This window comes from Heteronotia binoei, chromosome 1 (genome assembly GCF_032191835.1).
Source record: "Heteronotia binoei isolate CCM8104 ecotype False Entrance Well chromosome 1, APGP_CSIRO_Hbin_v1, whole genome shotgun sequence".
Taxonomy (NCBI): domain Eukaryota; kingdom Metazoa; phylum Chordata; class Lepidosauria; order Squamata; family Gekkonidae; genus Heteronotia; species Heteronotia binoei.
Genome location: NC_083223.1, coordinates 141,720,683 through 141,742,972, shown reverse-complemented (window position 1 = coordinate 141,742,972; position 22,290 = coordinate 141,720,683). Strand labels below are relative to the sequence as shown.

The 22,290-nt window shown below is 43.6% G+C and overlaps 1 protein-coding gene across 2 annotated transcripts in view; it reads right to left on the bottom strand.

Moving 5' to 3' along the window:
* Positions 1 to 999: 999 nt before the first annotated feature.
* SLC22A3 (solute carrier family 22 member 3) overlaps positions 1,000 to 22,290 on the bottom strand; it is a 65,745-nt gene continuing 44,454 nt past the window's right edge. The window contains exons 8-11 of one of the 2 annotated variants that reach the window (XM_060241841.1): positions 9,643 to 9,751; positions 5,329 to 5,441; positions 1,853 to 1,961; positions 1,000 to 1,333 (exon numbers count right to left, since the gene is read on the bottom strand). In XM_060241841.1, the coding sequence (XP_060097824.1) occupies positions 1,279 to 1,333; positions 1,853 to 1,961; positions 5,329 to 5,441; positions 9,643 to 9,751 (386 nt within the window). In that variant the 3' untranslated portion in view covers positions 1,000 to 1,278. The remainder of the gene's footprint in view (positions 1,334 to 1,852; positions 1,962 to 5,328; positions 5,442 to 9,642; positions 9,752 to 22,290) is intronic. The other variant, XM_060241850.1, reaches the window with a different exon arrangement.

Genomic DNA, 22,290 nt, shown 5'->3' with positions numbered 1-22,290 from the left:
AGATTGGCCTTGCCTGGGCTATCTAGGGCAGAAAGGTCTCTTTGAGTAATAAACAGACTTACAATTTCAGTGAGCATCTGGGTATTTAGTGTGGAATAAGCAGTACTTATTAAGTAAAAACACCCCCTTGCTCCACAGAAACATACTTGAGATTGTATTAGAATGCTGTTTAACTGGAATTATCTAGCAACTAACTTCTACAGGCCACAGAAAAGAATTTTGGAAGGAGAAGGGTAGTTCTTACCCATTCATGCACACTGTTGAGCAGTGTGTTTGCCAGTGCATAAAGTTGTGTGTGCGCACAGATGGGGTTCTGTCAATGTTTGTGCAAATGCTGCTGAGTACACACAGCAAGAGAATTCTGGAACTGGTCCCTAGCACTGCACTGGAGAAAATGCATGCACTAGAGTGAGCAGGAACTAGTGATATTGTGCACTGTTGCTGTGTGTGTGTGCACATGTGTGTGTGTGTGTGTGCGTGCAAGTAAAGCCCCTCCAGAGTTCCTGAATCTTTGATTTTATTTAGCTGCAGGCTGAGCAGAGGTCCAGCCCCCAGTTACATCCCTAGAGCTAAGATAATGATATTAAGTACATCTTAGAACAGCATTCACTTAGGGTATATGTGGTATAGTGGATTGACAGCTGGATTCAAATTTCTGCTCAAACATGATGGTAAATGCATGGCTTTGGCAAACAATTATCTCTCAGTCTTACCTATTTTATCATACAAGGTTGTTAAGAAAAAATGGAATAGCCCCCTCCATGCTGCTCCAAAAATATCAATGAACCTTTACTCTTTTCTGTATGTTTGAAATAAGAACTACTCTTTATTCATTCTGCTGTGCTTTGTTTTCACCAGATCCTCCAAATGGCTTTCATTTCATCCCCAAACTGTGGGCCATTTTAATTTCATGCAATCTGACAGCAGTTTGAAGTAATTGGTCTCCCTAATTAGAGAAGGAATGACCATAAGGCCCAGCAGGTAACAAGAACTAAGAGCTCGGTGAAGCAGTTTATTGACGGAAACAATTACTCTTCTACAAGAGCCACTCAGAATAGTTCACAGTCTGGAAACAACAGGCTCAGAAAATGTGTTCATCTTTCCAAAGTCATAGAAAAAGATTATGTTTATTTTGAACATCTTTATAGTTTAAATATTTTTTTCATTTGTTTATTGTGACTCAGACAGATTGATCTTCTTCAGCCAACATGATAATGGCATTCAATGGACATCAAACTGAGAACCCAATAACTGATGATGTCAGTATTTGCTGAAAGATCAAATGTATGAGTTGATTTCCTGTTGTTTGCTTTTTCTACAACAGTGATTGAATCTGTGGTAAAAAAAGAGAAAAAAGTTTTGCTTTAATCATGGGACAAAGTTTGTCTTATTTGAAATATAACTGTATAGTTTTCAGGTCTTGTAGCTCTTGACAGTTAAGGCAGAGCTACACATTCAGTTCTGCGATCATTTAAAAAGAATGTTTTTTTTCTCAGATACAGAAACTGAAACTACTTTTGGCTGAGTAGATGCTATCTCTTAAGCCTTTTCTTTTTAGCTCTGCTGGGGGGAGAAACCGGTACATTTTCTCCAGCAATGATAAGGTACTGGGGTTAAATAAAGGGTCAAAGATTCAATCTTCTCCCATGCTATTCTGGCCCCTGAAAAACAGAATCTGAATTTGGAAAGGAGAAAAACAGAATCCGCATTTGGAAAGGAAAAAAAAATCAAATGACCATGGAACTAAATATAATGTGTAGTTCTTCCCTCAGGGTAGTAACAGTTGCTGAAATAGAGAAAAAATCTTGAGAGCTTGAATTTAGCAGGAAAACATATAGAAATAAAGATACACAGCAGGTACCCTTGTAATTGTTCCACATCTTCCACTGTCTCTGGAAGGGAAATTCCCTTTGTTTCTGGTAAAAGCGTGAGGAGAATCCCACATAGAACACAAAATATACCTGCAGAAAGGTGATTAAAAATACATTGTATTTTTATGCAATGAGAAATAAGACTGAAGCAGCTGTATCAAAATTCCATAGGATCATACTTCCTGAGTTAGTGCATAAGCATCTATTTCTATTATTGGGTTTCCTAGCATTTAAATCTTGTTAATTCATTCATCTTTCATTTGTTTATGCAGTAAGAATTCAATCAGTGATAAAAACCAGTTGAAAGTAAATTTGAGTCTTTGGCTGGTTCCACATGGCAAGAATTCTGCATTTTCCTGTCATCACCACTGCAAATGCAAAGGTATACACAACAGCATACTTACATGACAGTCTTGCACATACTTTGTCAGCTATCTTTTCCACTGTGTTTTTCCCTTGCCACACTGCTAATTAGGGATGGGCACGAATCAAGCAAATGTGGTTCAGTTCATGGCATTCCTATTGAGGAAAGAAGCTGAATGGATTTTGAAACTGAAAACTCTGCACCCCAATGGGTTAAATGAGAACATCTCTTGGCAGATGCTCATGTAGATAAGAGCAAACACAAGCCCAGACAGCTCACTTAACTATAGTGTATATTAGAAATGGAACTTTAAGAATCTGAAAGGTCAGTATGATTCTTAAACAATTCAAATTATTTATTGTGATTTTCTTGTGATTAATATGCAGTAGACGTTAATACCGGTTCAGTCGTCTTAATATTAATTGCACTCTGTACATGCTCTGTGAAATTGCCATGTGTTTTATTACTATGTTTTAAATGCTTTTGAAATTATGTATTTTTATACTTGTATTATTTTGGTAGCTTCTCCCTGATTAAGTTGCATGTGAAACATGTAGGAGTTATATAATTATTAAAGAGTCTTTCCTTCACACCACCTATCTTTTAATCTTCAGTCTGCGGCATGCCCAGTTTGCTAACCATGAACCATCATGAACATTTAAGAGCCAAACAAACCACTTCTATTTGTGAGTCTTGTGATATGGTATAATAGCCCTCTTGGTGGACTAGAGACACCAAATTCACAGAGGATCTCCGGATGACTATCCTCCACTTGTCCTCCAAGTTTGGTGAGGATTAGATTTATAGGGTCTGAGTTCCCCAAAGAAAGTGTCCCTGTCCTCCATTACTTCCAATGCAAGGGGAAACAGTAAAAAAAAAAACAGTAAGGGAAGACGAAGATGAAATTGCTTTTATAGCTGCTCTTCACTACTCAAAGGAGTCTCAGAGCAGCTTACAATCACCTTCCCTTCCTCTCCCCACAATAGATACCCTATGAGGTAGGTATCTCTGAGAGAGTTTTGAGAGAACTGTGACTGACACAGGATCACCCAGCTGGCTTCATGTGGAGGAGGAGTGGGAAATCAAACCCGGTTTTCCAGATTAGAATCTGCTGCTCTTAACCAGTACACCACACTGGTGTAGTAAAAGCCCAGCAGAATAGAATCAAAGTCCCAGAGAATCTCTGCAGTAGAAACTGAAGGTGGGGGCATATGTGCAAGCCCAGCAGAACCAGTGCAATGTACAGAGTGCCCAGCATTAACAGTGCATTCAAAGACTGCTGAGCAGAATCCAGTGTCACTGTGGCAATGCCAGGTCAACAGGACTGATTTGAAGTATAGAATCACGATATAAGCAAGGAGGGGGCTGCAAGCCCAGCACAACCACTTCAGTATACAGAATGCCCAGCAGAACCCAGTGCCAATATTCCACTGCAAGCTTAAAAGGACTTATCTCAAAGCAGAGTCACAAGAAATCCAAGTGGGGTGGGAGATTTTGCAAGCTCAGCACAACCAATTACAATGTGCAGAATGCCCATCAGACCTCAGTTACACTGACATTGCAAGTTTAAAAGGACTGATTTCAAAGCACAGTGTCACAAATCCAAGTTAGGGTGTATGAGAGATTTTGCAAGATCTGTGCAAAAAAAAAATATAAGAAAGGAACACAAAAGAAGGCCAGTAAAGAAATACAGATGGAAACATGGGAGTACTTGTGGAAGAACTCTATGAAAATTTTGACATGTTATAATATTAAAGAAAACTGTTATAAAATGATGTATAGGGGGTATATGACCTCTAAAAAGTTAGCAAAAATGAACAATAAGATGCCAGGTAGATGTTGGAAATGTAAAAGGCATGAAGGTTCTTTCTACCATATGTGGTGGACTTGTGAAAGAGCGAAAGTTTGGCAAATGATCCAACAAGAAATCTCTAAAACTATCCCATCTTCTTTCTTCTCCTAAAAATCTAGGTGGTATTCTCAAAAATCACCCAATGTCCTTTTACTTTCCATTCTTTTTCTATATATCTTCTGAATTTATCCCAATCCCTTTTAAATCCCTCTAAATTATAGTCTTTCAAGATTCTTGTAAATTTATCCATTTCACTCCATGACATGATTTTACAATCCAGTCCCATTTTTCTGGTATTTTATCTTGCTTCCATAACTGCGCATATAATGTCCTAGCAGCTGAAAGCAAGTACCAAATTACAGTTCTATCTTCTTTTGGAAATTTCTCCATTTGTAATCCCAATAGGAAAGAGAACTCCAGAGACTTTCCTATTGGGATTACAAATGGAGAAATTTCCAAAAGAAGATAGAACTGTAATTTGGTACTTGCTTTCAGCTGAACTATAATAACTGGGTGGGACTTTATAAAGTATAAGAATGTGTTTATTTCTCAGCAAAATTATATATATATATATATATATATATATATATATATATATATATATATATATATATATATATATATATATATATATATATATATAAAGTTAAAGATACCTTTTGATATTAGAATTTTAGGTAATTGGCACCGGCGGAAGTCAAGATTTGGGGGGAGGGGGAGTGGGGAAAGTGTAATGTATGGGGAAGGTAGTAAGTGTTTATTAATATTTTATTAGTATTGAATATGATTACCATACATTACCAAATAAAATTGTTTAACCCACAAAAGAAAGCCAGTAAAGCGGGGGGGGGGAGGGGGGAGACCCTCTTGAAACAGACACGACTAGTTTGAAACCAATAAGAGTGCTTCCAATACTGCAGAATTCTTCCCATCTCATTGCTTTGAAGTTTGGTAAGCATTTTGTCTGTCTGGAAAAGTATTGAACCAGCACAAACCTCCACAAACTGCTTGAAAGTTCATGGAAAGTTTTGCCAATTGACCTGCCATGAACTTCAGTTTGTGAATCACAAACTGGCCAATATTTGTCACAAAGTTTAATTCATAAGCCAGTTTGTGCCCATCCCTACTGATAATTGTTATGGCTACAGGTGAGTGTGGAAAAATTTGTGTTCGCTTTCATGGAAAAAAAGAAAACCAGTAAAAAAGGAAAATGTTTTAAAGTGGTCAATTAAATATCTTACTATAGACGATCAGAGGCAGTTCTACCCAGATGTCTGCTAATCGATAGAGCAGAAATGGGGCTACAATGCCCCCTATATCACAGAGACCTGAACAAATTGCAACACCAAAATTTCTATAGGGAAAAGAGAAAACATATTAGTCAGGATACACTCACTCATACACAAGATTGCACATGAGTATACTGTATATGCTTACTTTTCCAAACTTACCCTCCCCCCCCCCCCATTCACACACACTTCCCTTCTACTCTGGTCTTCTGTTTTCTTTGTATGAAATATCATGCCTGAGGTCTGGAAATCAGTGCCCAGTGCATAGGCCATCATGATGCCCTTGCACATGAGGCTGAATTGTGCTCTAGAAGTCTCCTTCAAGACACTATGGATAGATACGTGGATGCTGAAGCTGCTGTCATCACACTGCATTGCCTATTTAAGCTAATTGCTAACTTCCAAGTAAACCATATGGAATCATATGGATGTATTTCAGAATATAAAAGCCTGAAAGGAAAATCAAGATTTCTGAACCTACAAGATTAGGTAAATTAAAATCACAAAGAAATCAACGGATTGCACCCAAAGAGTGCTTGTGAATGGTTCCTCATCCTCTTGAAGAAGAGTGACAAGTGGAGTGCCTCAAGGATCTGTCCTGGGACCTGTTTTGTTCAACGTCTTTATAAACTATTTGGATGAAGGAATAGAAGGAACGCTTATTAAATTTGCCAATGATACTAAATTTGGAGAGGTTGCAAATACAGTAGAAGACAGGAACAGGATGACCTTGACAGGCTGGAAAACTGGGCTAAAACCAATAAAATGAATTTTAACAGGGATAAATGTAAAGTTCTGCAATTCGGTAGGAAAAATCCCATGCATAGTTATAGGATGAGAGAGATTTGTCTTAGTAGTAGTATGTGCGAAAAGGATCTAGTGGTCTTAGTGGATCATACGCTGAACATGAGTCAACAGTGTGATGCGGTGACTAAAAAGGCAAATGCAATTTGGGGCTGTATCAACAGAAGTATAGTGTCCAGATCACGTGATGTAATGGTATCTAGGCTTCCCAACCCCCCCGCTCTGGCGGGGGACTTCTGGGTTCGCAGCCTAATCTCCCACCCCCCAGAAATCGGGAAGCGGGGGTGGGGGGGTGGAGGGGGGGAGAACATACCTGCAGGCTTCATATTGTTGAGATCCTGAGCCGTTTGTAAAATGTGTAGCTCCTTTAAGGCTGGGCAGGAAGCAGGAAGAGCTTCGGAGAACAGCCCCTCCCTTTTTTTTTCTTTCGTTTTCACAGCAAGTAGAGTTCTCCAATCTGGTAAGTATTTGTGTGTGTGAGAGGGAGGGGGTAGGGGATTCCCTGGTTTGGAGGCCCTCCCCCCCTTTAGAAAGCGTGGGGGGGAGGGAAATGTCTACTGGGCACTCTATTATTCCCTATGGAGAACGATTCCCATAGGGAATAATAGGGAATTGATCCGTGGGTATTGGGGGCTCTGGGGGGGCTATTTTTTGAGGTAGAGGCACCAAATTTTTAGTATAATATCTAGTGCCTCTCCCCAAAATACCCCCCAAGTTTCAAGAAGATTGGACCAGGGGGTCCAATTCTATGAGCCCCAAAAGATGGTGCCCCTATCCTTCATTATTTCCTATGGAAGGAAAGCATTGAAAAGGTGTGCCGTCCCTTTAAATGTGATGGCCAGAACTCCTTTGGAGTTCAATTATGCTTGTCACATCCTTGTTCCTGGCTCCACCCCCAATGTCTCCTGGCTCCGCCCCCAAAGTCCCTAGATTTTTCTTTAATTGGACTTGGCAACCCTAATGGTATCGCTTTACTCTGCTCTGGTAAGACCTCACCTGGAGTATTGTGTTCAGTTTTGGGCACCACATTTTAAGAAGGATATAGACAAGCTGGAATGGGTCCAGAGGAGGGCGATGAAGATGGTGAGGGGTCTAGAGACCAAGTCCTATGAGGAAAGGTTGAAGGAGCTGGGGATGTTTAGCCCGGAGAGGAGGCGGATGAGAGATGATATGATCACCATCTTCAAGTACTTGAAGGGCTGTCATATAGGAAATGGTGTGGAATTGTTTTCTGTGGCCCCGGAAGATAGAACCAGAACCAATCGGTTGAAATTAAATCAAAAGAGTTTCTGGCTCAACATTAGGAAGAACTTCCTGACCATTAGAGCGATTCCTCAGTGGAACAGGCTTCGGGAGGTGGTGGGCTCTCCTTCCTTGGAGGTTTTTAAACAGAGGCTAGATGGCCATCTGACAGCGATGAAGATCCTGTGAATTTAGGGTAGGTATTTGTGGGTTTCTTGCATTGTGTAGGGGGTTGGACTAGATGACCCTGTAGGTCCCTTCCAATTCTATGATTCTATAATGGAATTTTCATCTAGAATCCAGTTGCTGGACACATCCATGCACTGATTTTTTTCCTGATGTTGAATAAAGAAAAGAGTTTTGCATTCTTATAAATCTGTATTTTGGCAGCTGAATAGGAGAACCTTGTGTGCATACTAGCATCTGGATTGCAGGTACTTTTAAGATGTACTCTTAGGACTCTATCTTCTTTTTCCTTTTTTAGCTACAAATCAGCACCTATGTGGTGAAATTCTCATTACTCAGAAAAATGTCACAGATGCCCAGTACACCTACTAGCTATATACCTGTCTGGACCCCTTGTTGGGTCTGGACTCCACCCTATCCCCCAGGGGCCACCTGGGTGATGGACTTGGCTCTTGAGTGGCCCACTGTCAGCCAAGAAAGAAGGAAAAGATGGTGGACACAGACTTCCCCACCACCTGGACAGCACCCCCACTGGAGCACCTGGAGTGCCCTCGTCTTGACCCCAAGGGACTGTTCAGTGCAACGCCTGAGGAAGACTGTGAGCAGGACTACCTGGAGAGGAAGTGGGGAAGGGCAGAGAGTTCAAATGGGGGAGTAGAGAAGGGAGCCAGGGAGGAGAGAGCCAGAGAGATGACAAGTGCCTTGATGAGAGCAGAAGATGCAGCACAGGGAGAAGGGGAAACAGTGTCACTCCAGTTGCAACTCGGGAACCAGTACACAAGGAGGAGGGTGATGGGTGTGAATCCCCTCCTCTTGTGTGGTCTGAGGCTCCTGAAACTCCTCTGTGAAGAAGGGAACTCTCACACTGAAGCCTGCAACCCCCCCTGATGGTCCCATGTGCCTGCAAGTCCTGACAATATGACTCTTGATAAGCTGTTGCTTTGTAACTGGTTGTTTCCATCCACTCTTGAATGGTGAAGAAAAGCAGACCTAGCTAGCCTGGAATCTTAGTTCTACTCAATTTATATCCCATTTTTCTACCAAAAAAATATACTCAGAGAAGTGTTAATTTTTTTTAAAAAAAAATCATTTTTAAAAACCTACAATTTTCCCACTTTTCCATTTCAAACAAAATATTGCAAGTGTTTCAAGCGTGTTTGTATTTTAAGTAAAAAAAATAATATCTTTGGGTTTGTCTGTGTCCTTCATAAAGATTATAACTCTGCCACCTGGCATTACATTTTATGTCATGAATGGCGTGGCTCCACAAAGTACTATTTATGTTAGATCTGGCCCTTGTAACAAATGAGTTCAACATTCCTGAAATGGTCTTGGACCAACATACCTGCGGAACCCAGTATGTCCCCCAAACAGCTTTGCAATCAGAAAATCAGAATCTACTTGTGATCCCTGGCCCAGAAGATGTCCAGCTATCCTCAAACAGAGCCAGGACAACCTGCTTGATGGAACTCTCTACCTGGTGACAACTTCGCCCTGCAGGACCTAGTACAGTTCCACAGGGCATGCAAGACAGAGATATTCCATCAGGCTTATGGCTGAGGACAGCAATGGCTCCCATTATATTTGGCCTTTGTTCTTCCCCCCATGGAGGGAGAGAGAGATACTGACTGAATGCCATTGATGATTTAGATTGTATTTTAATTGTGTTATTCTGTTAATTGGATGGATTATTATGTATGATTTATTTTATTTTTAAACTGTGGTGTACACTGTCCTGAGCCCTCTAGGGGGAAGCAGTTTATGAATCAAATAAATAAATAATGGAAAAGGGAGATAGAGGTGAATATCATCAGCAAACTGATGACACTTCACTTCTCTCTTTTATGTGCATATCCAGCAGATGTGACCTTGAGATACGTCTACTGCAAAACTTGCTCAAAGGACTTCATGCTCTCTGAACCTTTTCATTGTTGGGTCATGTAATTTGTTACTTGTAACATGCTTTTTCATCTTGTTCTGAACTTGTTTTGTGCCCTCTGAGAAATTTGCAGATTACTTAATTAATCCACTTACCTCAGTGTTGTAGGATACAGTTCAGAATTCACAAGATACACAAGTTCAAAGGACATAGTGATTGCCACTCTTGCTATAATGGATACTGACGTTTTCAACCACAAGACATCTGTTAATGAAATAGATTCAAATAAAGCGTTTATTTAACAATAGGAACCAAATATCTAGATCACTCTCCAAATTCTGTTTACTAAGACTTTATACTACTCTCAAGCATCTCTTTTGTCAGAGAAACCTTTACATAGATCAATCAATGAGGAATCATCAAATTTGGAACAAGCAAAAAGAAATTTAAAGGAATATTATGTTGGAATAATAGGCAATGTCTGGTGTACAAAGAAGAAAATAAGAACCTGCAGGGGGCATCAAGGAGACAGATAGGACATCTTTTCTCCTATTAAATGTCATCCCTGTCTTGTCTGTGTCCAGATTACGACTCTTAGGGCAATATCTTGTTTCTTCTGGAAGTTCCACACTTTCTCTCTCTCAGTTTGTGTGTATTTAGGACCCTATCTCTGCCTCTTCTCTTCACAATTAAGTATGTTAGTTCCTGAATATATCTATACTAAACAGGACATCCACCCTTGCTATGTCAATCTGGCAACATATAGTCAGTTTCTGATTCTACTGTTACCTAGCCTAGGAAGAGGGGGGAAATGGATTGGGATACAGATTTAAAAAAAAACAGAAAGGAAAAGAAAAAGAACCAGATATGTGACCACATTTGAAAATACACAACAGCATTACTCACATTCACCTTTAGGTAGCACTAAAAGACTGCTTTTGACATGTAAACAAGCTCAGATTGAAAGATAGAAAATTAATTCCATTATTTTATCAAAAATTTTCCAGGCAGCTATATTAATGTGCATTAAAAATAAAAACCTGAAAGTAACAATAGCATATTTTTTTTCTTAGGACTAGCTAAAACACTATAATTGTTGCGGAAACTTCTGAATTCATTAGAGCTGTTCTTCAAGCTGCTGGTTAAAACTACATTGCTGTACAAAAGAGGTAAAGGCCTTTGCTGATTGTTGGGCATAATCTAGATCAGGGGTGTCAAACATGCGGCCTATCAGGCCCCCAAGCAACTGGCTCTTGTCTGTTTCCTTCTCCCTTTCTCTTGCTTCCTTCTGCTTTGCAAGGTTTGCTCAATCGCACAGGAGCTATAGAGCAAAATCTTGATTTTCTGAATTGGTTGGGGCTCCTCCCCCTCCTGGCCCCCTGGGGAGGGAAGGAAAGAGCCAGAGCTTCCTTTGCCCAGTTCCCTGGATTCCATAGGAGAAATACTAAGAAAGCACCTTTAAGACCAATGAGTGCTAAGGTTTTAAGCATGTTTTATTTTAAGGTTTTTTTTTTTTAAAAAAAAACAACTTTAGTCATGTTTGTCTGAGTCCTTTAAAAAGTTTATATCTCTGCTACCTAGGGTTGCCAATCCCCAGGTGGGGGCAGGAGATCCCCCGGTTTGGAGACCCTCCCCCCGCTTCAGGATCGTCAGAAAGTGGGGGGAGGGGAGGGAAATGTCTGCTGAGAACTCTTATTATTCGCTAGGGAGATTTATTCCCATAGAAAATCATGGAGAATTGATCAGCGGGTATCTGGGGCTCTGGGGGGGCTGTTTTTTGGGGTAGAAGCACCGAATTTTCTGTATAGCATCTAGTTCCTCTCCCCAAAGTAACCACCAATTTTCAAAAAGATTGGACCAGGGGGTCCAATTCTATGAGCCCCCAAAGAAGGTGCCCCTATCCTTCATTATTTCCTATGGAAGGAAGGCATTGAAAAGGTGTGCCGTCCCTTTAAATGTGATGGCCAGAACTCCCTTTGGAGTTCAATGATACTTGTCACAGCCTTGATCTTGGCTCCACTCCAATGTCTCCTGGCTCCACCCCCAAAGTCTCCTGACTCCATCCCCAAAGTCCCCAGATATTTCTTGAATTGGACTTTGCAACCCTACTGCTACCTAATCTTAAAAAGGTCTACACATGGCCCGACCCGACAAGGTCTCATTTATGTCAGATCTGACCCTCATAACAAATGAGTTTAACACCCCTGATCTAGACTTAAGTGGAAGTGATTAGGTAAAGCTGTGCTAGGTAAAAAAAAGATATAAATTCCACCAAAGACAACTATGACAAAGAAACAGGGGCTGGAAATATAAATGCTGGCAGTTGTTCAGACCTGGTTTTGGCTACGGTCAGAACACACAGGCCTCTTGAAAGGCAGCAGGCAGGAGTAAAAATAAGCTTGTCTGTCCTTATTTGGGCAAAGCTGAGTAGTCATTCTAGGTGGTGCAATGGGCAAGTCACTAGAAGGCAATCTGGATACTGTTATCTAAGGGCTGGAGAGCATGTATCCCAATTAAACTGCCTGATAATATAAGACTTTGAGTCTGGGAAAAAGCATAACCACCAATCACTAGACAGCACTGCTAATTTGCCTTAAACTGACTTTTTACTTAATACATCAAACCAAACTTTGCTAATATAAGTTCTACCATGTTTTTTTTTATTTCAGCTCTATTCCTTACAAGGTGTTTATGTCTTCTAATTAGTGCTAGAGAAAGATCTCATTAGTTAACAACATAAGAGAAGCCGTGTTGGATCAGGCCAATGGCCCATCCAGTCCAACACTCTGTGTCACAGAGTGCCCAAATATATACACACACACACACATACACACTGTGGCTAATAGCCACTGATGGACCTCTGCTCCATATTTTTATCTAACCCCCTCTTGAAGCTGGCTATGCTTGTAGCCGCCACCACCTCCTGTGGCAGTGAATTCCACAAGTTAATCATCCTTTGGGTGAAGAAGTACTTCCTTCTATCCGTTTTAACTTGACTGCTCAGCAATTTCATTGAATGCCCACAAGTTCTTGTATTGTGAGAAAGGGATAAAAGTACTTCTTTCTCTACTTTCTCAATCCCATGCATAATCTTGTAAACCCCTATCATGTCACCCCACAGTCGATGTTTCTCCAAGCTAAAGAGCCCCAAGTGTTTTAACCTTTCTTCATAGGGAAAGTGTTCCAAACCTTTAATCATTCTAGTTGCCCTTTTCTGCACTTTTTCCAATGCTATAATATCCTTTTTGAGGTGCAGTGACCAGAATTGCACACAGAATTCCAAATGAGACCGCACCATCGATTTATACAGGGGCACTATGATACTGGCTGATTTGTTTTCAATTCCCTTCCTAATAATTCCCAGCATGACGTCGGCATTTTTTATTGCAATCGCACACTTTCTTGACATTTTCAGTGAGTTATCTACCATGACCCCAAGATCTCTCTCTTGGTCAGTCTCTGCCAGTTCACACCCCAGCAACTTGTATTTGTAGCTGGGATTCTTGGCCCCAATGTGCATTACTTTGCACTTGGCCACATTGAACCGCATCTGCCACGTTGACGCCCACTCACCCAGCCTCAACAGATTCCTTTGGAGTGCCTCACAATCCTCTCTGGTTCTCACCACCCTGAACAATTTAGTGTCATCTGCAAACTTGACCACTTCACTGCTTACTCCCAACTCCAAATCATTTATGAACAAGTTAAAGAGCATGGGACCCAGTACTGAGCCCTGCGGCACCCCACTGCTTACCGTCCTCCACTGTAAAGACTGCCCATTTATACTCACTCTCTGCTTCCTATTAATTAGCCAGTTTTTGATCCACAAGAGGACCTGTCCTCTTACTCCATGACTCTCGAGCTTTCTAAGAAGCCTTTGATAAGGAACTTTATCAAAAGCTTTCTGGAATTCAAGGTAAACAACATCTATTGGGTCTCCTTTGTCTGTATGTTTGTTCATCCCCTCAAAGAAATGTAACAGGTTAGTGAGATCTTCCCTTACAGAACTCATGCTGAGTCTTCCTCAATAACCCGTGTTCATCAATGTGCCTATTCATTCTGTCCTTGATAATGGTTTCTACCAACTTTCCCGGTATTGAAGTCAGACTGACTGGCCTCCACAGTGAAGATGGAGGCAAAAAATGCATTCAGATTCTCAGCCATTTCCCTATCCTCCTTCAGTAATCCTTTTACTCCTCGGTCATCCAAGGGCCCCACTGCCTCCCTGGCTGGTTTCCTGCTTCTAATATACTTGAAGAAATTTTTATTGTTGGTCTTTATGTTTTTTGCAATATGCTCCTCATAGTCCCTTTTTGCCTGCCTGATCACAGTCTTGCATTTGATTTGCCACAGCCTGTGTTCCCTTTTATTAATCTCACTTGGACTAGCTTTCCACCGCTTAAAGGAGTCCTTCTTACCTTTTACAGCTTCCATTACTTTGTTTGCTAACCATGCAGGCCTTTTCTTATACCTGTTTGAGCCTTTCCTAACTTGTGGTATATATTTTATCTGAGCTTCTAGGATTGTAGTTTTAAATAGCTTCCAAGCTTCTCCAAGGGTTTTGACTGTATTTACCTTTCCTTTCAGTTTCCTCTTCACATGCCTCCTCATCTCAGAGAATTTACCCCTTTTAAAGTTAAACGTGGTTGTGCTGGTCTTTTGGGGCAACTCTCTATTTATACAAATGGTGAAATCAATAGCATTATGGTCACTGCTCCCAAGCAGTGCAATCACTTTTACATCTCTCACCAAGTCTTGGGCATTATTTAGGACCAAATCCAGGATTGCCCCACCCCTGGTAGGTTCTGAGACCATCTGCTCCATAGCACAGTCACTGAGAGCATCTGGAAACTCAATCTCTTTCTCTTGACCTGAACACATATTGACCCAATCAATCTGCGGGTAGTTAAAATCACCTATTACAACACAGTTTTTATGTTTAGCCACTATCTTTAATCCTTCCATCATATTATAATCGTCCTCTATCTTTTGGTTTGGTGGGCGATAACAAACTCCCATAGTTAAATTTCCTTTTGGTCCCTCCAACCCTTCCCTCCCTATCCTTCCAATATAACATATCCAGGAATCACTGTGTCCCACTGATTCTCCTCATTCCACCAAGTTTCTGAAATTCCCACAATGTCTATGTTTTCTCACAACACTAACATTCCAACTCACAAATTTTGCTTCGAACACTTCTAGCATTTGTATACAAACATCTATAATTTCCCAGGCAAGCTAGGTCCGCAACCTTCCTCCTGCTGCCTCGAGACTTTGGCAGACACTCCATACTGTTTGTCACCATCTCAGTGGACAACTCTGATCCATTACCCGGTAGAAAAGTAACAGCTAACCCTTCATCTCTTTGAGATGAATCCTCCTGAACAAGAGACATTTCATCTCCTGTCGGCTTTCCCCCAAGATTTAGTTTAAAAACTGCTCTGCCACCTTTGTGATTTTAAGCACCAGCAGCCTGGTTCCATCTGGGGATAAGTGGAGACCGTCTCTTTTGTAAAGCTCCCGCTTGTTCCAGAAAGCATCCCAGTGCCTAACAAACTTAAACCCTTCCTCTCTACACCATCGTCTCATCCACACATTGAGACTTCTAATTTGTGCCTGTCTCTCCAGCCCTGCACGTGGAACAGATAGCACTTCTGAGAACTTGGAGGTCTTAAGTCTCCCGCCTAGCAGCCTAAATTTTTTCTCCAGGACCTTACGACTGCATTTCTCCGCATTGTTGATGCCAACATGCACCACAACCACTGGCTCCTCCCCAGCACTGTCTATCAGCCCATCTACTACACGTGTAATGTCTGCTACTTCGCACCAGGCAGGCAAGTCACCATACGGTCAGTACATGGTTTTGCCACCCAACTGTCTACTTGCCTAAGGATCGAATCACCAACTACCAAGACCCCCCCCCCTCCCTGCCCACAGCTTAATAATGCAAAGAGGGTGGGGAATCAATCAGCAACAATCACCTTCAATTAACTTCAGCCCACTCAAACCAAACAGATAGCAGTTCCCCAGCAACCACAAACTCAGAAATTCTCAGCAACTTCCCCAGCTGCTTAGAAAGCCAAAACTCACCCTTATAGCACTTATTCTCTGCTCTCTCTCAGAGCTCTCTGAAATGTGCTCAGCCTCTGGCAAGGCGCAGCTTAACCACCAATCACTAGTTGCCAGCTTTCTTAATTCCAAATTGAGAGAATTCCATGCATTACCGCCTTGCCGACACAGGGATTCAAGGGTCAGCCTTACAGTGGCTTTCCTCTTTTTTTGAGAGTTGGGGACAAAAGGTGGCAATTGGAGGATAGCTGTCTCAGAGACACTCACTCAATTGTGGGGTGCCGCAGGGAGCAGTTCTCTCTCCGATGCTATTCAACATCTTTATGCGCCCCCTTGCCCAGATTGCCCGGAGACATGGACTGGGTTGCCATCAGTACACCCAGCTCTATCTATTGATGGGTGACCAGACTGGCAATGCCCCGGAAAATCTGGACCGAGCGTTGCAAGCCGTGGCAGACTGGATTAAGCTGAGTGGGCTGAAACTGAATCCAGCGAAGACAGAGGTCCTTTGCCTGGGTCGCGGCGGTTTAGGGAATGGGGTCTCTCTCCCAGTTTTTGACGGGGTGCAACTGGTAGCAGTGTGCAGAGTTAAGAGCTTGGGAGTTCTACTGGAGCCTCCCTTGACAATGGAGGCCCAGATAGCAGCTACTGCCAAGTCCACCTTTTTTCACCTTAGACGGGCGAGGCAGCTGGCCCCCTTCCTGGAGCGCGGCGACCTGACAACAGTGATCCACGCAACGGTCACCTCGAGGTTGGACTACTGTAATGCACTCTACATGGGGCTGCCCCTGTACCGAACCCGGAAACTGCAGCTAGTGCAAAATGCAGCAGCCAGGCTGCTACTGGGACTGCCTCGGTGGGAACATGTGCAGTCTGGGCTGCAGGAATTGCACTGGCTGCCAATTGTTTACCAGGTTTGTTACAAGGTGCTGGTCATTACCTTTAAAGCCCTATATGGTCGAGGACCTGCCTACCTTAGGGACCGCCTCTCTCCATATGTTCCCCAGAGGGCACTGCGATCAAGCTCAAAAAATCTTCTTGAAATCCCTGGGCCAAAAGAAACTAGATTAAAAGCTACCAGAGAACAGGTGTTCTCTACAAAGGCCCCCCAATGGTAGAATCAATTGCTGGAAGAGGTGCGGGCCCTACGGGATCTTAACCAGTTCCGTAGGGCCTGCAAAACTGCCCTCTTCCAGCTAGCTTTTTAAGACAGAACTCCTGATAAGATCAGTAATACCAAGCCATGTTATACGCCATTCGATTGTATTTCAATGTCATACTGTTTTATTGGTTTTATTGTCTAAATTATTAATTATATTATCTGTTATTTATCTGTATCATGGTTTACCATGTCCTGTTAGCCGCCCTGAGCCTGCCTAGGTGGGGAGGGCGGGGTATAAATAAAAGTTTATTATTATTTATTATTAGAAGGGCAAAGATTCTTTGTCCCATTAGCTTTTGCAGTCTGAGTTTTATTCATCATACCGCAGAAAATCATCTCCTCCTCAAACCCTTTTGTTTATTACTGTTTTACCAGTCTAAACCATGGGTCAGATGTGCTGTTTGATCTGCTGTCATTACTGCTCCCCTCTGGATTTAAAGTGCATGATCAGACAGCATCATCCCTATCCCATCTTGCAGTCATTAGCCTCCCATTATCACTCCTCTGCAATCTGAGTTTTTTTGACACCATGGAAAGTCTGAGCTTTTCCAGGCAGCCAGCTTCACTCCACATTTTCAGATGTCTGAACTCTCCTATTGCAATCTCAAGCCGTTTGGGAAATCTGAACCTTCCTTTCCATTTCCACTCCTTTTTTTTTTTTTTAGTCAGTTAGCAATAATGTGCATAACCACATATTCACACATCACCTCTTGCTCATTTCAGCACCCAAATTTTCTGTCAGGATTGGGAGCCCCCAGGGGAAGGTGTTTTTGAGCAACAAATTCAAGAAAAATAACCCTTTCTGCCATTTCTTTGGGTGGCGAGTGCTGGAAATAGTCTCTATTTAGGCTTCCAGGATTCCGCCCTCAGAACTTTACTCCAAACCACTTCATAATATTGCTCTGGTTGGAAAGCTTTAGATGGATTGGGGGTGGAAAAGAAAACTTCCTTATGAAATGAGTGGGAAAGGGAGTAAGATACGGCAGGAAAAGGAGTGATTTCTGGCAGAGAAATACAGTTATATAGGAACTAATAATCACAGTACTTGGTGGAAGGATTGTGCAGCTGTTAAAAAGGAGCCGGTGCTTTGAATAGGAGCTTATGCACTTGTGTGAAAAACAGCAACAGAAAAAGAATGCCACCCAACTGCTCTGTAGTCACTGTGCAGCAATAATCTGGATGGTCAACAACTGGGTGAGTGTGTGGTGAAACAGGTTATGGGTAGATGTTTGATTGAAATTCTCCAGCACAAAATAGTTGGATCAAATTATAGGCACAGTCAAAACTCAGAAAGTACGCCATCTGATTGCAGCCATGGTTTGGCAAATTCAACAGCTTGTTCACTAGTTTGTGAGGTTTTAATTGTTCCTTGTAAACATATTATGCTACTGTTGCTGTTGTTTCAAGTTACAACAGCTGAAATCCTAAGAACACTTTCCTGGGAGTACGTTCCATTGAATAGACCTGAGTACACCTGCTTAGGATGGCAGTGCAAAAGGCTGTAGTTGCTACATATTGTCCACTTACCTGAGAGAAAACACCCAAAACTGATTTATGCCATGCTGACTTGAATGGGGTATCCTTCCTAATCTCACAGCTTGTCCCAGAAAGAATTGCATTGTTTTCTTGGGGGGCTAGTGAGATTCTGTGTTTAACTGAATGTTGTACAGTGTTGTTCATTATTTGGTTAAGGTCCTGGGAATTTTAAATAAAGTTGTCAGATCATTGGTTTGCTTTTGTCCTTTTATCCAAAATCTAAAGTTTTCAGGAATCCGGATTTGTTTATGTCGGAGCGGGAGTAGCAGAGTGAGGGAGATGACTTGCCCGACACAGGGCTTCAGGAAAGAAAATCAGGCAGACGCGTGCAACTAGTGCCAAAAGGTGTATTAACATATATACACGACAAGTGCTCTCTTGTGCAGTCTATACAATATCACCTCCACGGACAAAGTGCTTCGCCTAACCACCATCTCACAGGGAGAGACCTGTGTGATGCACACACAGATCATATATAGTCCAAGCAGCCAATCCTGGCCGTGCTGACTCAGCAGATTGCATCACTTGGCTTCTGCCGGCTCAAGCCGGTCTGCTGATCAGGTCACTGTGACCTAGCCTGGCAGCTAGATCACCAGCTGTCATACTGTGGCTGTCAGACTGGGTTTATGTAGATTCTTGCTCCAACACACCTCCTAATCTATTTAAACCCAGTGCACCAAAACACTTTACACAGTTTACATACATGTCCACCAGCAACATTACAGTTCATATTTACGTAGCTCGGAACCCTTTCCGGAATTCGTTCAGGAACTCATCATGATTGTAAAACACATCATCGTGTTCCTGTTCAGCCAGCTCTTTCAGACGCTTGGCTTCAGCCTCCTTCTCCCTTGCCTCGCACTCTGCCACCCAGGCTTTCCATTTCTTAGCCTTTTCTTTTAACATTTCCTCTAATCCGGGTGGGTCTGGATTGACAGTCAGAGTGACATAGGGACACTTGTACCTAGCGGGACGTTGGCCTTTGGTGGACCTGGCAGACACCCGTGGCCCTGTGCTTGGACCAGCTTTGTCTTCTTCGGGTTGCTCTGTTCCCACCTCCTGGGCTGGTTGCTCTGCCCCTGTAATTGGGTGTTGAACCTCCTGACTCTCACACTTTACCTCCAGTTCCTGCATTTGAGGCTCTGCCTCCTGACTCTGCTCGTCAGGCTCTGTGCCAGCATTCGGCTCACCTTCTCCAGCCCCACTGGGTGCCACCTCCTGGGCTGGAGTTCTGGGCTGCGCTCCAACATCGTTATCGCTACTTGGCAGCAGGACAAATTGTTTCTGCAAGGAGTGCAACCTTGGCCAGCTGCTTTCTTCATTGAACTGGGCACTCTTACTAAGTGTTATCTTGCTTTTGCTATTGCAGAAACGATAACACCTGGCCCTTGGCTTGTAGCCCAGAAAAATTAGGCTCTCTGCCCGGACATCCCCCTCCCCGCTACTCGTGGAGTGGATGCCAACCCGAGCCCGTGACCCAAAGACTTTTAAAGAACTCAAATCTGGGGTCTTGTTCAACAGTAACCTGTAAGGCACATTTTTCACAGTATTACACCAAACCCTATTTTGCAAAAAAACAGCTGCATGTATGGTTTCTGCCCAATAGGTCATTGGCAGTTGTGCATCCTCTAACATGCAATACATCACATTCTGCAATACAGCCCCATGCCCATTTTCTCGGGGCGTTGCCGGGTTCGTCAGACGGTGGGCAATGCCCTTGTTCTCCAGCCAACGTTTCATCTGGTTAGATAAGAATTCCCCCCCTCTGTCGGTTTGTACAGCTAGGAGATTAACCCCTAATTGTCTCTCCACTGCTTTGACCCACTTGGTGAATGTCTTATACACCTCAGACTTATGCACCATGGTGAAAACCCACGCGTACCTCGTGTGGTCGTCGGTGGCCACCAAGCAGTATCTCCTCCCCGACAGACTCTTTGGCAATGGGCCAATAACGTCTAAATGGACTAGTTCCAGGGCTCGTGTGCTTTCCCTTGAGCTTTCTTTAGCAACAGCACACGCCTTGCTTTTGGTCTTCTTGCAGACCTGGCAATCCAAGTAACATTTGCAAGGATTTACTTTCAAACTAGGCACAAGCTCCAGGGTTTTCTTTAACGCCCTAAATCCGCAGTGCCCAAGTCTCCTATGGAGCAAATGTATACAATTATTGTGCACAGGCTCATTCGACACCTGAGCCACCTGGGCACAATCACTCTGGACCACATACAGTTTACCTTCCCTCTTTCCTGTCACAAGCAACTTTCCCCCACCTCCCAGGATTTTGCAGCAGGTTTTCTCAAATCTCACCTGGTATCCCTGGTCAAACAGTGTGCTAACACTCAACAGGTTAGACTGCAGTGAGGGTACATACAACACATTTTGCAACATACATTTCAGTGCAGGAAATTCCACATTGCCTGAGCAAACAGAATTGGCAGTGGTCCCATCAGCCAATCTCACATACTTATGCTCAGGACTGTCAATGTTTTTCAACTACTCCTTCTCGCAGCAGAGATGGCTCGTTGCCCCGGAGTCTAAAATCCAAGCAGACCCTGTGCTCTCTACTGCAGACGTGACCAGCCGGGTTGCTTCCTCACACGGGCTGGCGGTCCTCCGCTCTCGCCGCACACGCCCCCGCCTCTTCTCCCTCTCAGGGCAAGCTCGGAGCAGGTGCTGCGACGACCCGCATCCATAGCAGCGACGGACTGCAAACGCAGTCGGCTCCACTTCCTCCACCTTCGGACGCCTGCCAGCAGCAAAAGCTGGCTCATTCTTGGCTGTCTTCCCGGACACACCGATAACAGCACGCTGCCCGGCCGACACCCCCGGACAGCTCACGGCCGCAATTCTCTCTTGGAAGTCAAGCAGGTGGGCACAGACGTATTCCATGGTCAGGGTCGCTACGTCCACCGTCTCCAGAGAAGTTATCAGGGGAGTGTACTCAGGTGGCAACGACGACAGCAAAATGTACACTCTGTCGTCTGGAGCTACAGTCTTGCCTCTTGCCTCCAGCTCAACGAAACAGTCCGTTAGCCGTTTGATGTGATCTTTCACACACCCTCCAGCCGGCATAACGGTGCGGAACATCCTCCTTGTCAAGGCCATGAGGGAACCAGCAGTGGTGCTAACATGCACCGCACTCAACGCGTCCCAGGCAGCCTTGGGAGTGTCCTTCCCTCGCACATAAACCAGCTGGTCATCTCCTATAGACAGCACTATGTTGGCCAGTGCCTTATCCGATAACACAGTCTCGGCAGGAGATAAGTCAGCAGGGGGGTTACTCACGAACAGCCATTGCCCTTCACGCTTGAGGTAGTGTTGCATTCTCAGGCTCCACACCGCGTAGTTGGCTGAGGTGAGCTTCTCAACGGCTACTCCAAGCTGTTGCTGAGCCATCGTGCCGACTCCTCCTCACGGCTGGCTGCCGACGTCCCTCTGGCTCTCCAACAGAGAACGGTGGTGCTTCTGTGTCCTTCACCGGCGTTCCTCGCCTCCGGCTCTTTCCAAACTCACAGTCAGCTCAACTCTCAACTCTCTCCTCCGCGCAGCGGAACCGCCCTGGGCCCATAACCCTGTCGGAGCGGGAGTAGCAGAGTGAGGGAGATGACTTGCCCGACACAGGGCTTCAGGAAAGAAAATCAGGCAGACGCGTGCAACTAGTGCCAAAAGGTGTATTAACATATATACACGACAAGTGCTCTCTTGTGCAGTCTATACAATATCACCTCCACGGACAAAGTGCTTCGCCTAACCACCATCTCACAGGGAGAGACCTGTGTGATGCACACACAGATCATATATAGTCCAAGCAGCCAATCCTGGCCGTGCTGACTCAGCAGATTGCATCACTTGGCTTCTGCCGGCTCAAGCCGGTCTGCTGATCAGGTCACTGTGACCTAGCCTGGCAGCTAGATCACCAGCTGTCATACTGTGGCTGTCAGACTGGGTTTATGTAGATTCTTGCTCCTGGTTCTCTGAGGCAGAGGACTGTGCCAAATGTTGTGCAATTGCCATTCGTGAAAGAGGAAAACTGGTATAA